Raw genomic sequence first — 15,502 nt, 5'->3', positions numbered from 1 at the left:
GTGACACCAAATGTTGCGGTGCAAATCCACTTGTGATTTGGTGTCACCCATGAATGAGCTTCAAGTGGGTGCTTCATGATTACGGACATTCCAACTTTTTCACTGTGGAATTTGGCTGAATATGACAGCGGACTAAATCAACTATCCCACTATGAAGTACAGAAATCTAATCATATGACAAACCATCTGTAGGTTGCTTTTTTGGAAGGCTATTTTCATTACTTATTTATGTATTGATTTATACATTTTCAGCACCGTACTGAATAATGTGTCATTTATACCAGGGTTATAATGTATACGGAAAATTGTTCATGTTGAATTTATCTATTAGACCATTTTATAGACTGGGGAAAATCGAATGCCTGGGGTACAAAGAAAAGCTCTTCACCAGTCAAACTAAGATCCCAACGAAAAGTTACCAGCTCCTTATAAACCTTCTTGGTAAATTAAATGTTTATTTATTCATTTGATTGGGGTTTTAGAATACTTCACTAATACGACGGCAGCCGGCATAACGGTGGGAGGAAAAGCGGACAGAACCCGTGGGATGAAATTAAAGAATCACCTACAGCCACTGAACAAGCAGCTCTTAGTAATTGTGATCAACATCTATGAGCTGTAGACTCAGGTTTACTGGCAAATATGGGTATGGACCTCCCTAATTGGGTACACTTTTCCGCACCTCAGACGGATTGACCACCTTTCTCTTGGAAGGCATGAGTAAGACGTCACCTGCCTGTCCGCAGAACGTCATCAAAACAACGTCACCTGCTTGCCCGCAAATCGTCATAAAAAAAAAACAAAAAAAACAAAAAAAAAAAAAACGTCACCTGCTTGCTCGCAAAACGTCATCAAAAATGACAACAATGAACAATTGGCTGTACCGCTTTGGCCAAGGTTATTTCAGTCGGGAATCTCATGTAGTTATACGTTATCCAGCACGGTCCTACATGCACACTCAGAAAATAATCTGTTAAATTTAAAAGAAAGTCTGCTGTTTGAGTGATTATTGGATATATTCTGTCATTCTGGTAGATTATTCTGTTAAAAACTGCAGGAGCTGGGAGGAGCTGAGAGGGTACTCCTAGAAAGATCTGTCAGCAATCGGCAGTTGTTCGTTGAAATAAAATGATGGAATGGTTTTACAAAATCCCTGCACTTCGGAATAATATTTGTGGAGCTTAATAAATTTTAAGGCTTTGTTTATTAAAACAGAAGCCGGTGAGTAGGTTTTGTCCACCAAAAACAATGCTGTTATAATCATTACACGTCTTTATTTACCCATATTCCATATCAATTTATATAGCTCACTGTTAATATGTTTGCAATACTTGTTTTCAAAACATTTCATGGTAGCAACATATACTAAACTCGATATACAGACAGCCCTTGAAATAAGAACTTTCGTAAAAGCTCCACCACGCAGACTTTATTTGTAACCGTGAGTTTTACTACATAATATTTGGATCTAAATTTTCCATCTGCGTTCTATTATAGTCTTGGGGCAACTTAATCCCAGACTCATTCACAAGGGGTAAGTAACATTTATTGCTTGAAGGCTTTGATTTAATAATTACTTAATCCAATAAGGCACCGTATGTTTTTCAGTGATAACTCTGACCGTTCAATGTTTTAATAGGCCTACTCTATACAAACTTCTGTTGCGGATTCAGTAGCACTGTATTCTGTCTATATTCAGCATATACATGTAGTATTCACTACGTGACCAAAATCGCCACAAACGTCACAAGCTCTACACATAATGGTAAATGTAATATCGATGTGTTGGACTGCTTCCATGTGTGTATTGCCGATAAAATGCTGTTAGAATAAGGCTGAACTCCACGGAAGCTTGGTTTCAAGAACACTTTATTTCCTCGCGTGACATCATAATCATTTTAAAAAATAAAAATAACAGGGATTGTTCTAACAGGGATTTTAGTGGGTTTTTTATTATTATTATTTATTTGTTTATTTATTTGATTGGTGTTTTGCGCTGTACTCAAGAATATTTCACTTAAACGGTGGGAGGAAAGAAGGCAAACCACGGCGAATCCCACGACCATCCGTATCTTCGGCCAGAGAGGAAACAAGCATGAGCTGGACTTGAACTCACAGCGACCGCATTGGTGAAAGGCTGCTGGGTCATTGCGCCGCGCTGGCGTGTTAACCACGTGTGCCACGGAGCTCCTCCCCAGTTCCCCAGCAATTTATTTTTTTGAAATGCTGACATAATTCAACACGCTTAGAATATACATCTGCTGCGTGTCAATAACTGGAAGCTGTTTCAGTATATAATGTCTTATTACTTACTCTTTAATTGTTTCCATGTCAGTTGACATCTCCTTGTGTATTCTGTGAGACGGGTCTGAAGCTAGAAACAATCTTCTTTGTGACAAACGGCGTAGGTGAAGAAAACGGTCCTCCCAACGTTATTGCCTAGGAAAATACTTGTTTTTGAACCGCTATCAGCGATTTTGGAACCGTTGGATTTGTATAATTTTCAGCTTTCCAGATAGTCTGGGTATTTCTACACAGCTTTCGCGACGTTATTTTTTACAACTAGGCCTTACTGGTGGCTAGCGAAGTGGCAAAAAGTGACCCTTTCCCCAATGCTTTGACATTGGGCAGCCAAAAAATGAGCAGGAACACAAGACAGTCAATCCGTGCTTCTTTCAATTCTCACAATACATCTTTCAATTGGGAAAATTTTAATTGTTATTCAACATCGTTTTGTTGAATTTTCTAAAATTTTGATGTAATGTCAGGAAAAACACGAAAATTGTGCACATGTAGAGCACTACTGGCAACAGATCGTCATTAGTTTTCCATAAGCGACAATGTTAACGTTTAGCGCTGTAGCTCAGTCCCAAACATTCGGAGGCCAATAAGTTTTGGTGCATACCTGGTCCAGCCTGTGAGAAAGAACCCATAAAAATCTTGACATAAGTTGACCGTCAAAATCTGGACCTTTCTATGCCGGCAGCTGGGAGGGGTGACTAGCAACGCCAAGGGAACTCACTCGCAGCCTCATCACCACCTGTCTCCTTGTGTCCTCTCGACCAGAATTTCAAACTTTCATCATTAAAACTCATACCTGCCCAAAGCTTAGGCAATTTCCATTATTTTGATACCAAGCATGCACCTGTACACCAAAAACGGCAGGCTGGCAGCAAAAGAAGACTTTACACCCTAAAATACACAGAACTACAATCGTCCTACTGAAAAACGAAAGTTGTAATGGGTGTCTGTGTCTTACTGGTTGTCACTGATGCAAAGCGAAAGAGGTGGTTGGGAAGAATTACCTCCCTTGTGTGTCGGACAGAAATGTCACATGACTTTTACATACAACATGGCGCCGCCAGGACCACCCCCAGCTGAAGGCCCGGGGGAGAGCGGGGATAGCCAGACTGTTGCGACACCTATGGTGAGATATGTTCGTCTTTAAATCAAACTAGCCGTAAGATTACTCTCGGAGCTAGTTGTTACGCGAGCCTGTGCGTTGTGTATTGGTCTACACGTCCATAATATGACATGTTGTTGTTGTTCAATGTGTCGTTAGACCCATTGCCGTCAGTGACACAGCGACAGGCGGTTGCACAAGTTGTTATGTGGAGACATCCGTGTGGACATGTGTGGACAACCAGGCTATGTGTACAAACATAACTGTATCTACAAGAAATTTCTTACTTTGCTCTCCTCGCATTAGTCAGTGTAGGCCAACAATAAAGGCTACTTAATAAATCACTCTAGTTTATATTCAACAGGTTGGGGAAACTGTGTAAGTTGGTATAGTCAATCAGTAATAAAGAATCAGGTGTTGTTTGCCTTATTCAGTTATTGCATGACAGACTTCTCATATGTGCATTGCTCACTGTACCACGTGACTTTACTATTCACAAACAGGCAACTGTGTAGACCTGGTCCCACCTGTTCTAAAACAAACTAGTCTGAGCATACTGACCAGTAATTTAAGACATTTTGTGATCTTCCATAATCATGGCTGCTCATCCAGCAGTTAGAGACCAGTGCCGTTGTCTAAATGGTGGAGAACAAATGGCAATTTGAATTAACACTCCACTCACATCTAGCTGGCCAAATCCACGTCTGTACCTGGGAAGACCTGGCAGCAACTTGGCAGCAAATGGTCGTGGGTTTTCCCCGGGCTTTGCTCGCTTTCCTCTCATAATCTCCTGGCTGCTGTCGTAAATAAATAATAATATAAATAATAAATAGTAATATAAACCATAAATAAATAAATAAATCAACTTTACAACACACAGTTTTACAATGGAAATCTGATAGAGTATTGTTTCACATCAAAAATACACAGCCATCAGCCATCATTGACCTCATTGTTTGACCTGGTCATGTGAACATTTGAATTGTCCAACTCCTGAACTCCATGATTCGTGGTTGACCTTATTTCAGAATCCGGTAGTGAAAAATTATAATTATAATTCACCCACTATGAATAAGTACCCAGTTCCAGCTATGTGCACTTACAGCAGATGAGAGTTTCATGGTTGACCTCAGCTCTGGCTGTTCATGCTGCATCTTTTAGTCAGGAGTATTGTCAGTTTAATACTGTACATGAAGGCGCAAAATTCCTGTTCCATAGCTGGAGTTGAACCCACGCTCGTTTGTCCCAGAGATTATCTTGATTGAAAGACAAGCATCTTAACCACTCAGCTATGACCCTGGCACTCTGTGCTGTAAAACCGAACTATGGTTACAAAATGTAACACATTATGTATCAATCTTAACAAAATAATACGTTTGTAATCTCTAAGCTGGTGTTGATTTTCCAGACAAATGGCCCAAGTGAACCATCGGAAATGGCGGGTAACCAGTTGTGGGATCGACCATGGACGATTGATGAGATCCGAAAGGGAGCCGGGAACTGGTCTCTGGCAGGAGATTCTGGGGTGAGTCAAGTTAGGCAGATGTTTAGATTCAGTGATCACCTCAAATATATTTTATTGGTGTTTTATTCCATACATGTACTCTGCACAGTTTCCATTGACTTAGAATTGTGTATGTTGCGAAAATTGAGACAGGGCAATCATAATCATACTGAGCCATATTTCAGCTTTGCTGTTGTTGTATGATTTTATTGGTCAGTATTTTGTCTTGTGTAAAGTGTTGTTCCTTTGTGTTGGCACATGATATGGCTGAAATATTACCAGTGGGCCCTTTGTCTGATGTTTTTTTTTCACTGGGCCCTTTGTGTGGGGTATTTTTTTCACTGGACCCTTTGTGTGGTGTATTTTTTCACTGGGCCCTTTGTGTGGTGTATTTTTACACTGGGCCCTTTGTGTGGTGTATTTTTTCACTGGGCCCTTTGTGTGGTGTATTTTATTCCCTTGTGATATGTATTTAATCACTATTGTTTGTGTTGTGTATTTTATCACTGTATTGTTTGTGTTGTGTATTTTATCACTGTATTGTTGTGATATGTAATTTATCACTGTATTGTATGTGTTGTGTATTTTATCACTGTATTGTTTGTGTTGTGTATTTTATTCCCTTGTGTTGTGTATTTTATCACTGTATTGTTTGTGTTGTGTATTTTCAGCTACTACACTTCCTTCAGGAGTTCTCACAGAGGATGATCTCACGAACTCATGAGATAGAGAAGGAAGTGGATGGGCTGGTACACCAGGCTAAGGTGAACATCTGGTTAATCACCCTGATTCTGTAGCCTTATCAATCACACTTTTATGACATATATGAAAAATTATAATATGATTATGTATCTTTGGCTACAAAGTTGTGTTTGACCATCCTGGCACACATAGATTCACAAAAAGTTTTACACAGAGTCTATCAATCTGTCAGCTCTTAACAAACAATTTGGTGGACATTTTCTAAAATGATATTGAATTTGAAATTACATGTAGTAGATATAGCTGTGACTAGTTTCAGATTAAGTGTAATTTTGGGTCATTTTCTTCAATTTGAACACAGCTGTGGGTGGATTTGATCATTTTACAGGAACTGTTCCTAGTATCTATTTGAAACTAGATGTTTTAGTGTGACAAATTTTAAGTTTTGAGCTTCTGATCATTTGATCCATTCCATTTTTTTTTTTTGGAATGAGGGAATCAGAATGGTTATTTTTAAAACTCACTTGAAGAAATAAAAATATGTTTTTTTTTCAAATTTTCAGATTTAAAATATTCAAAGCGGTTTGCAGTTTCTCAACTTCTTGATTTGCTGTTTTAAGTTGTATGCAATTTCATGACTTCTTTTCTCCTTATTTCAGATGTCCAGTGTCAGGCTTGATAATGTTTTCAATGACTTCATTATGCTGGCCAATACCCAGTTTGTGGAAAACGTAAGTTTATCCAAAATAATCTCTCTTTACTTTTAAAGTAGACCTACAGTGCTACTGTATGTCTGACAAGTGGCAAATACGTAGTTTAATATTTCACAAATGGATTCCAATCATTTAATATGCCGAAAAAAAACAAACAGAATAAAGCCGGAGAATGTGGAATATGACAGTGGTCAAATGTGGGGAAAATCTACCTTATTTTCATACAGAAACCTTGACCTTGTGATGCCACAGTCAACTGCAGGCCTACGCCTTGGGCCATATGGACAACACAGCTGGACCCTGGGTTCTTTTATTGTTATTTTTTGACATCAGGCCATGCCGAGGTGTTCACATTCAGAAAAACAACACGGAGGTGTAAAGTTACGAACATCATCTGAAAAGCCACAGAATTGATTGGGGAAATATGAACCTGATATCTTCACAATGCACTTTGGTTGCGAAATACTTGTACAGGACTGCTCATTTGCTGATATCCTACTTGTACAGGACTGCTCATTTGCTGATGTCCTACTTGTACAGGACTGGTCATTTGCTGATATCCTACTTGTACAGGACTGCTCGGACTGCTCATTTGCTGATATCCTACTTGTACAGGACTGCTCGGACTGCTCATTTGCTGATATCCTACTTGTACAGGACTGCTCATTTGCTGATATCCTACTTGTACAGGACTGCTCATTTGCTGATATCCTACTTGTACAGGACTGCTCATTTGCTGATATCCTACTTGTACAGGACTGCTTGGACTGCTCATTTGCTGATATCCTACTTGTACAGGACTGCTCATTTGCTGATATCCTACTTGTACAGGACTGCTCATTTGCTGATGTCCTACTTGTACAGGACTGGTCATTTGCTGATATCCTACTTGTACAGGACTGCTCGGACTGCTCATTTGCTGATATCCTACTTGTACAGGACTGCTCGGACTGCTCATTTGCTGATATCCTACTTGTACAGAACTGCTCATTTGCTGATATCCTACTTGTACAGGACTGCTCATTTGCTGATATCCTACTTGTACAGGACTGCTCATTTGCTGATATCCTACTTGTACAGGACTGGTCATTTGCTGATATCCTACTTGTACAGGACTGCTCGGACTGCTCATTTGCTGATATCCTACTTGTACAGGACTGCTCGGACTGCTCATTTGCTGATATCATACTGGTACAGAACTGCTCATTTGCTGATATCCTACTTGTACAGGACTGCTCATTTGCTGATATCCTACTTGTACAGGACTGCTCATTTGCTGATATCCTACTTGTACAGGACTGGTCATTTGCTGATATCCTACTTGTACAGGACTGCTCGGACTGCTCATTTGCTGATATCCTACTTGTACAGGACTGCTCGGACTGCTCATTTGCTGATATCCTACTTGTACAGAACTGCTCATTTGCTGATATCCTACTTGTACAGGACTGCTCATTTGCTGATATCCTACTTGTACAGGACTGCTCATTTGCTGATATCCTACTTGTACAGGACTGCTCATTTGCTGATATCCTACTTGTACAGGACTGCTTGGACTGCTCATTTGCTGATATCCTACTTGTACAGGACTGCTCGTTTGCTGATATCCTACTTGTACAGGACTGCTCATTTGCTGATATCCTACTTGTACAGGACTGCTCATTTGCTGATATCCTACTTGTACAGGACTGCTTGGACTGCTCATTTGCTGATATCCTACTTGTACAGGACTGCTCGGACTGCTCATTTGCTGATATCCTACTTGTACAGGACTGCTCGTTTGCTGATATCCTACTTGTACAGGACTGCTCATTTGCTGATATCTTACTTGTACAAAACTGCTCATTTGCTGATATCCTACTTGTACAGGACTGCTCATTTGCTGATGTCTTACTTGTACAAAACTGCTCATTTGCTGATATCCTACTTGTACAGGACTGCTCATTTGCTGATGTCTTACTTGTACAAAACTGCTCATTTGCTGATATCCTACTTGTACAGGAGTGCTCATTTGCTGATATCCTACTTGTACAGGACTGCTCATTTGCTGATATCCTACTTGTACAGGACAGCTCATTTGCTGATATCCACCAGGCATATGGCAAGATAAATTATGACATATCCCAAAATAAAACCATAAAATAAGAAAGAAAACCCAGCCTCTCATTCAGCGCAGAAGGCTCTAACACTATATTAAAAACAGTACTGGGATAGTCCCAAGGCATTGATGCTCCGAAAAAACGGAGAAGTCATATTTTTGGTACAGGTTCCATGGAAGTATCTCATAACCAAAGTGCGTTTTCTCAGTTTTTTCGGATTGTCTATGCTTTTGTATTACGCTAAACTTATTGGTGCATCGACGCACTTAAAATCATTTTTTTTTATATTTTGTTCGTGTGATTGGGACATTGCTTTTCTTTCTTTCTTCAAGCATTTGTGGAATTTTTGCGTATGAAGCTAAAGGAGCTTGTGTAATTATTGTTTGCCTGTGTTGACATGATGTGCTGATTTAGGTGTTGTTTTAGAGAGTTTATGATGAGGATGTGAGCCAGGAGACAACGAAACAGGAGGAGAAGAAACCTGAGGAACAGGTAAATGTCTCTGTGATCAGAACTAATTACAGGTGTCACCAAAACATGAAATAATACTGAAATTAGATACTATTCAGGTTTGATTTTAATTTTGTTTGTTTGTTTGTTCATCAGTGAAAGAGTTTATGTACAAGTAGTACCGTATTTCACCCAGAGTAAAAATGCACTTTCATAAGAACATAAATGTCTTAAAATGATACTTCTGATGCCAATACTTACTTGTGTGTTTTCCTGCTAAAAAATTAATCAGTCTGCACCAAAAATTTATAAGTGGCCCCAAAACATGGATGAATCAGTCAGCATCAAACTGAATCAATCAGAATCAAACTGAATCAATCAGCATCAAACTGAATCAATCAGAATCAAACTGGATTTAGGTGAAATATGACACTTTATACTTATCATAAAACAAAGTACAGATATATTATAATATCTGTCAAAGTTTGAAGGTCACATACTGGCCCCGATAGCACAGTTGGTAGAGCAGTAGATCAAGGGTCAATCCATCGAGTCACACCTGAGACCTTAAAAAGAGGAAGTTGTAACTTCCTGGCTTGGTGTTCAGCATGAAGGGGATAGTGTAATGACGGGTTGATCTGTATCAGTATAATGGCTTGGGCGGGGCGGCTTTCTTGCCTTCAGTAAGGCGTCTCGGTGAACGTCTCGGTGAAGCAGCACCAGAAATCTGTGGAAATTCATCCTGCAACAAGTAGGCACATTACATGCACTCTAAGGATTCCTTTTGTCGACATATGACTGAAAAATTTTTAAGTACAACGTCAGACCTCAAGCACTCATTCGCTCACTCACTCCTTCATCGCCATATGACTGAAAAATTGTTAAGTACGACGTTAAACCCCAAGCACTCACTCACTCACTCATTCACCAAGGTCACATGATGCGTAGTAATTAGGCTAACGAATACAACGATTGATCACTTATGTCTTATTTGTGGTTTCTAGGAGAAGACACGTGAACAGAGAGAAGCAGAGTTAATACCAAAGGTATCGGAAGCGCTGAACTACGGGATTAAGGTAATTGATGACGCCTTTGAGACGCTGGATGTGAACGCCATGAACTCTGACTCTGAAGATGAAGATATTCCGTACAGGGCAGATCCCATCATGGAACCAAAAGTAAGCTCACTTTTATGTCAATCCCAAAATTGATCACCAATTTTATGGTGTGTTGTATGAGCCATCCAACATTAAAAAATCCAAAAATCGAATAAACATAAAACTCAAAAAATCCACCTTTTTGTTTTGTGCGATCTTTATGTTTTTCTGATTTTCGTATGCATCAAGGCTTGCTTTGATTGGTTGTTTCAGGACCCTTATGTGACTCGACCTTTACCCCACATCATCGGCACACCTCTCTTCATGCAGGAGGATGATGTAGGACTTATTGAACCTTCATCGGGTTTGTTTATTAGCTTCATTCATTCATTTATTTATTCGATTGGTGTTTTACGCCGTACTCAAGAATATTTCGCTTATACGAAGGCGGCCAGCATTGTGGTGGGAGGAAACCAGGCAGAGCCCGGGAGAAACCCACGACCATCTGCAAGTTACTGGTGGACCTTCTCATTTATGTCCGGAGTGGAAGCCAGCATGAGCTGGGCTTGAACTCGTGATGGCTTCATAATTGAATCTTGTCAGTACTGATTGGGGAACTTTTGAGGCAAAAAATCCTTCATCTGTTATATCTGTCTGGTTTGTTACCTTCAGTAATATTTGCTCACGTCTCTTTCCGTATATCTCTGGCAAGTTACATGTTAGTCCATGGGCAGGCAGCCAGTATTAAATGATGCTGAATGTTACATACAACCTAACCTTCTGTAATAATAAAACATAAAAAAAAATTCGAAGAAACAAAAAATTCATTTACTGCACAGATTTCCCAATGTAAGCATTGTTTGTGGTTTTGTAGATGTAGAATCCGAGTCCCATGGTAGCATAAGTGAAAGTGAAAGTGAAAAGGATCAACCAGAGGAGAGTTCTGAAGGAGAGGTGAGACCATGACCATTTAACCCTCCAAACATGTTAGTGCCTGTTACTGTTACATGCAGCAAGAAACTTTCAATACTGCAATTCTCTGTTTTTTCATGGAATTTATTTTTTTTCAGTTATTTCTTATTTATATGTGGAGTCATGATATACCAAGGGTAGTAACATTACATACATACATATACTTGTTACAACATTTTTTGGATGTGAGCCTCATCTTTTCATCTATGTTCGAGGTTTTCCCCCGGCCTCATATAAGTGAAATATTGTTAAGTGTTGTGTAATCACTAGTCAAATAAATAAATTTATTGCCATAGTAGGTTATTTAACTCACTGAGCGGTTTATTAGGTTCTCTGTCGCAACATCTGGTACTTGACCATAGATATCACCTGGTATACCCTAGCTTGTTCAAGTGCAACCTTCAGTCAGGAGGTTTGTTAAGTACCTGATGAGTTGTGGTGGTTTCCTCTACTTGTGTCCATTAGATATCTGTGGAACATAAGTCAAATTTATAAATCAAGAATGAAATGTGTTAGGCTGCTGTTCCCAGCTATTTCCCACCTGTCCAAAAGGATTGGTGTAGGATTTGTAGTGAGCAGAGGTGATGTACATGTAAAAGACTGCTATTGTCAGATGGATTTGTGGACTGTGGTAGAGTTTTGTGTAAGAAGGTGCTCTTCTTTGGCAGTATTCCGAAACAGACAGCGAGGGAGGATCAAGCTCTGAGGCAGAGAAACCATCCCGGCCTGTGAAACAGAAAGTGATACATTCCACATCATCTGAGGTAGGAGTTTCACACAGATTCATATATTCCACATCATCTTGAATAGGAGATTCACACAGATTGATAAATGCCACATCATCTGAGGTAGGAGTTTCACACAGATTCATATATTCCACATCATCTCAAATAGGAGATTCACACAGATTGATAAATCCCACATCATCTGAGGTAGGAGTTTCACACAGATGCATATATTCCACATCATCTCGAATAGGAGATTCACACAGATTGATAAATGCCACATCATCTGAGGTAGGAGTTTCACACAGATTCATATATTCCACATCATCTCGAATAGGAGATTCACACCCATTCATAATGTGCATACATTCTAAATTATCAGAGGTAGGAGATTTTTACATTCATAAATTCCATATCATATGAGGTAGGAAATTCACGCAGATTCATAAATGCCACATCATCTGAGGTAGAAGACCATCAGTTCAGCACCAAAGACTGGCTGTTGTAAATCCTTGAAATCCTTTTAATAACATGTACTTGAATATCTTTGAAGATATCGAATGTCCTTGGAAAAGTCTTTATATTTAAATAACAAGGTAGCATTAATTGTCCTTGAAAATGCTTGATTTTCGCTGTGAAGTGTCGTATTGGAGCATAATAGATTATAATTTCATTTGGAATCGACCGATACAAAGGTAAATCAAAAAGTATTCTTTAATCTCCATAGAAATGACATATTTTGTTCAATTCTGATAGATTCGACAATCATATAGGGCCATCTTTTATGTTCCAGTTATTTCTTAGAGAATCTTAATCATTACATGTACACTGTAGCATCCGAAGTATTATTTTAAGACCTTTATGTGCATCTGAAAGTGGATTTTTACAGGCCAAAATTTAAGTAGTTAAACTTGATCGTCCTTGAAAATGCTGGTAAACGTTGCCTTTCTTGAGTGGGATGCCTGGGTAAGTGAGTCACGTTATTGCCAAAGGGAGATAACCTAGTGTTTGATATACATACCAATACATACATGTACATCAAATGTAGGCTGTGGTTTATGTTTTACAGGAGAGCGATGGAGAAGGAGACTTGTTCGGAGGAAAAGTCTCGGACACAGAGACGGATGAGGAGACGGGGCCTGAAGAGGCTAAACCTACCCAGGTAACCATGGTAACCTGTACAATCTGACAGACTTTAGGCTTTGCTTCAAATTAAATTAATCTTAATTCTAGGGTAAAGATCTAAACTTGGAGAGCGTAAAGAAATGTTTTCTCTTGTGTGACTCTGGTGGCAAATAAGCACATCATCCCTTGGAGAACTGCTAAATAGGTGACTAGAACATAAGATATGTATAGGAACTTTCTACACCCAAATGGCACATGTAGGATAGAGTAACAATTATAGGCTGCATGGTGGAAAATGGCCTTAAATGTCACCCATAACTAAATTCCACATTTTCCCTGGTGCTGATAGTTTTGTTCAGCTTAAAACAAGTGTTTTGAGTTTTGTTTGGAGGGTAGGGTGATATATTACTGGGAAAATGTTAGTTTGGAGGATGAGGTGATATATTACGGGGAAAATGATAGTTTGGAGGATGAGGTGATATATTACTGGGAACATGTTAGTTTGGAGGATGAGGTGATATATTACGGGGAAAATGATAGTTTGGAGGACGAGGTGATATATTATTGGGAAAATGTTAGTGTGGAGGATGAGGTGATATATTACTGGGAAAATGTTAGTTTGGAGGATGAGGTGATATATTACGGGGAAAATGTTAGTTTGGAAAGTGGGGTGATATATTACTGGGAAAATGTTAGTTTCGAGGATGAGATGATATATTACGAGGAAAATGATAGTTTGGAGGACGAGGTGATTTATTACTGGGAAAATGTTAGTTTGGAGGATGAGGTGATATATTATTGGAAAAATGTTAGTTTGGAGGATGAGGTGATATATTACTGGGAAAATGTTAGTTTGGAGGATGAGGTGATATTTTACTGGGAATATGTTAGTTTGGAGGATAAGGTGATTTATTACTGGGCAAATGTTAGTTTGGAGGATGAGGTGATATATTACTGGGAAAATGTGGGTTTGGAGAATGAGGTGATATATTATTGGGAAAATGTGGGTTTGGAGAATGAGGTGATATTTTACTGGGAAAATGTTTGGATGATTGAGGTGATATATTATTGGGAAAATGTTAGTGTGGAGGATGAGATGATATATTACTGGGAAAATGTTAGTTTGAAGGATGAGGTGATTTATTACTGGGAAAATTTTAGTTTGGAGGATGAGGTGATTTATTACTGGGCAAATGTTAGTGTGGAGGATGAGGTGATTTATTACTGGGAAAATGTTAGTTTGGAGGTCATTTACCCTTCCTGTTTCCATATCTCTCACCCATAAAACTACTTGTCATGACTACATGTCGGGCATTAAAACCCCAGTTATATAAAATGAAAAGGTAAAAAGAAAACAACAAATTGAAGTAAGGCAGCAGATGGCATGTCTGATGTCATGTATACATATAGGGTAACTAGAAAGGTACTGGCAGTGTCTTTATCCCGCATCAGACAAAATACTCCGCTTTTCAGCAAAGGTTACTTTGGGTACAGATATATTCTGGAATCCTACATCAGATGTGTCTGCTGAGTAGGTTATCTCCCTTTGTTGGGTTGTGAATACAATAGTCACATCACTGAAGCAATTCACCTATACATGGTCTTCTTCACGGAGTTGATGGGTCTTTGCAGGATAAATTCATTACATGGTTACTCACTGATAGGATACATGTAGTTTTGATTTACGCAGACATGTACATGTAGTTTTGATTTACGCAGACATGTTCATGTAGTGAAGATTTTTGCAGACACATGTACATGCAGTTTTGATTTATGCGGACACATGTACATGTAGTTTTGATTTATGCGGACACGTGTACATGCAGTTTTGATTTATGCGGACACATGTACATGTAGTTTTGATTTATGCGGACACATGTACATGTAGTTTTGATTTATGCAGACACATGTAGTTTTGATTTTTGCAGACTCATGTACATGTATATAATATTTAACTAAATGGAATTAACGCCCCCTATCCCCTCCCCCTCCCCACCCACGATCACCCAGCCAACCCTGTCACAGTTGGCCTAGTGGTACTGTCATAGTGTGCACCCAGTCATGTAGGAGAATACTATTTTATTTATCATTAGCTGTGATCGGGGGTTTTTTCAAGGTCATTTGACGTCATTTTTTACTTTCATTTTTTATTTTTACTAAGAAGGAGAAAAAATGTATTTTCTTGTTCTTGTTCATGTATGTGGACATGTTCTAATTCATCTAGAAACCTGGTGGACCAGTGGATTTCACTTCGGAACTCGCTGCAAAGATCGGGGTTGCTCCTAAACCACCTCTAGCACAGGAGAGTGACGAGAATGCAAGTGAAGAGCAGGCTGTGGAGTCAAAAGCCAAAGGTGTGTATGAGGGAAGGCGGTCTAAATGAGCTAAGGAATTCATAGCAAAAAAAAGAGAGAAAAAAAAATTGTCTCATAAAAAACTCTTTAAAAAGTGTACATGATCTGTGGGTTGGTGTTTGTTTTTTGTCAGTGACATACTTGAAAAAATGTCGTGTGGAGGTCTATACATGACCATGTGTTGTCTATGTTTTTTTATGATTTACATGTATGTTCTTGATATAGCTAAGAAGGACAGGTCAGAATCCAGTGTCAGCAAAGGGAAGAAGAAGCATGATCATAAACGCAGAGAGAGAAGCAAAAGTAAGGTGAAAGCCAAGGAGAAACTGCCTCCGGAAGAAGGTTTGTGTGTTAGCTA

At 39.1% G+C, this 15,502-nt stretch overlaps 1 protein-coding gene across 1 annotated transcript in view; it reads left to right on the top strand.

Annotated features, from left to right (window-relative positions):
* Positions 1-3,280: 3,280 nt before the first annotated feature.
* Positions 3,281-15,502, top strand: part of LOC135463309 (WASH complex subunit 2-like) — a 55,054-nt gene continuing 42,832 nt past the window's right edge. The window contains 12 exon segments of the mRNA XM_064740570.1: positions 3,281-3,427; positions 4,812-4,928; positions 5,579-5,671; positions 6,269-6,340; positions 8,848-8,913; positions 9,876-10,049; positions 10,242-10,332; positions 10,843-10,922; positions 11,609-11,704; positions 12,735-12,827; positions 15,015-15,144; positions 15,370-15,486. Coding sequence (XP_064596640.1) covers positions 3,335-3,427; positions 4,812-4,928; positions 5,579-5,671; positions 6,269-6,340; positions 8,848-8,913; positions 9,876-10,049; positions 10,242-10,332; positions 10,843-10,922; positions 11,609-11,704; positions 12,735-12,827; positions 15,015-15,144; positions 15,370-15,486 — 1,222 coding nt within the window. The 5' untranslated portion in view covers positions 3,281-3,334.

The sequence above is a fragment of the Liolophura sinensis genome, chromosome 3 (assembly GCF_032854445.1).
Source record: "Liolophura sinensis isolate JHLJ2023 chromosome 3, CUHK_Ljap_v2, whole genome shotgun sequence".
Lineage (NCBI taxonomy): Eukaryota > Metazoa > Mollusca > Polyplacophora > Chitonida > Chitonidae > Liolophura > Liolophura sinensis.
Note: the sequence above shows the minus strand (reverse complement) of the source record. Positions and strands in the feature narration are given on the sequence as shown.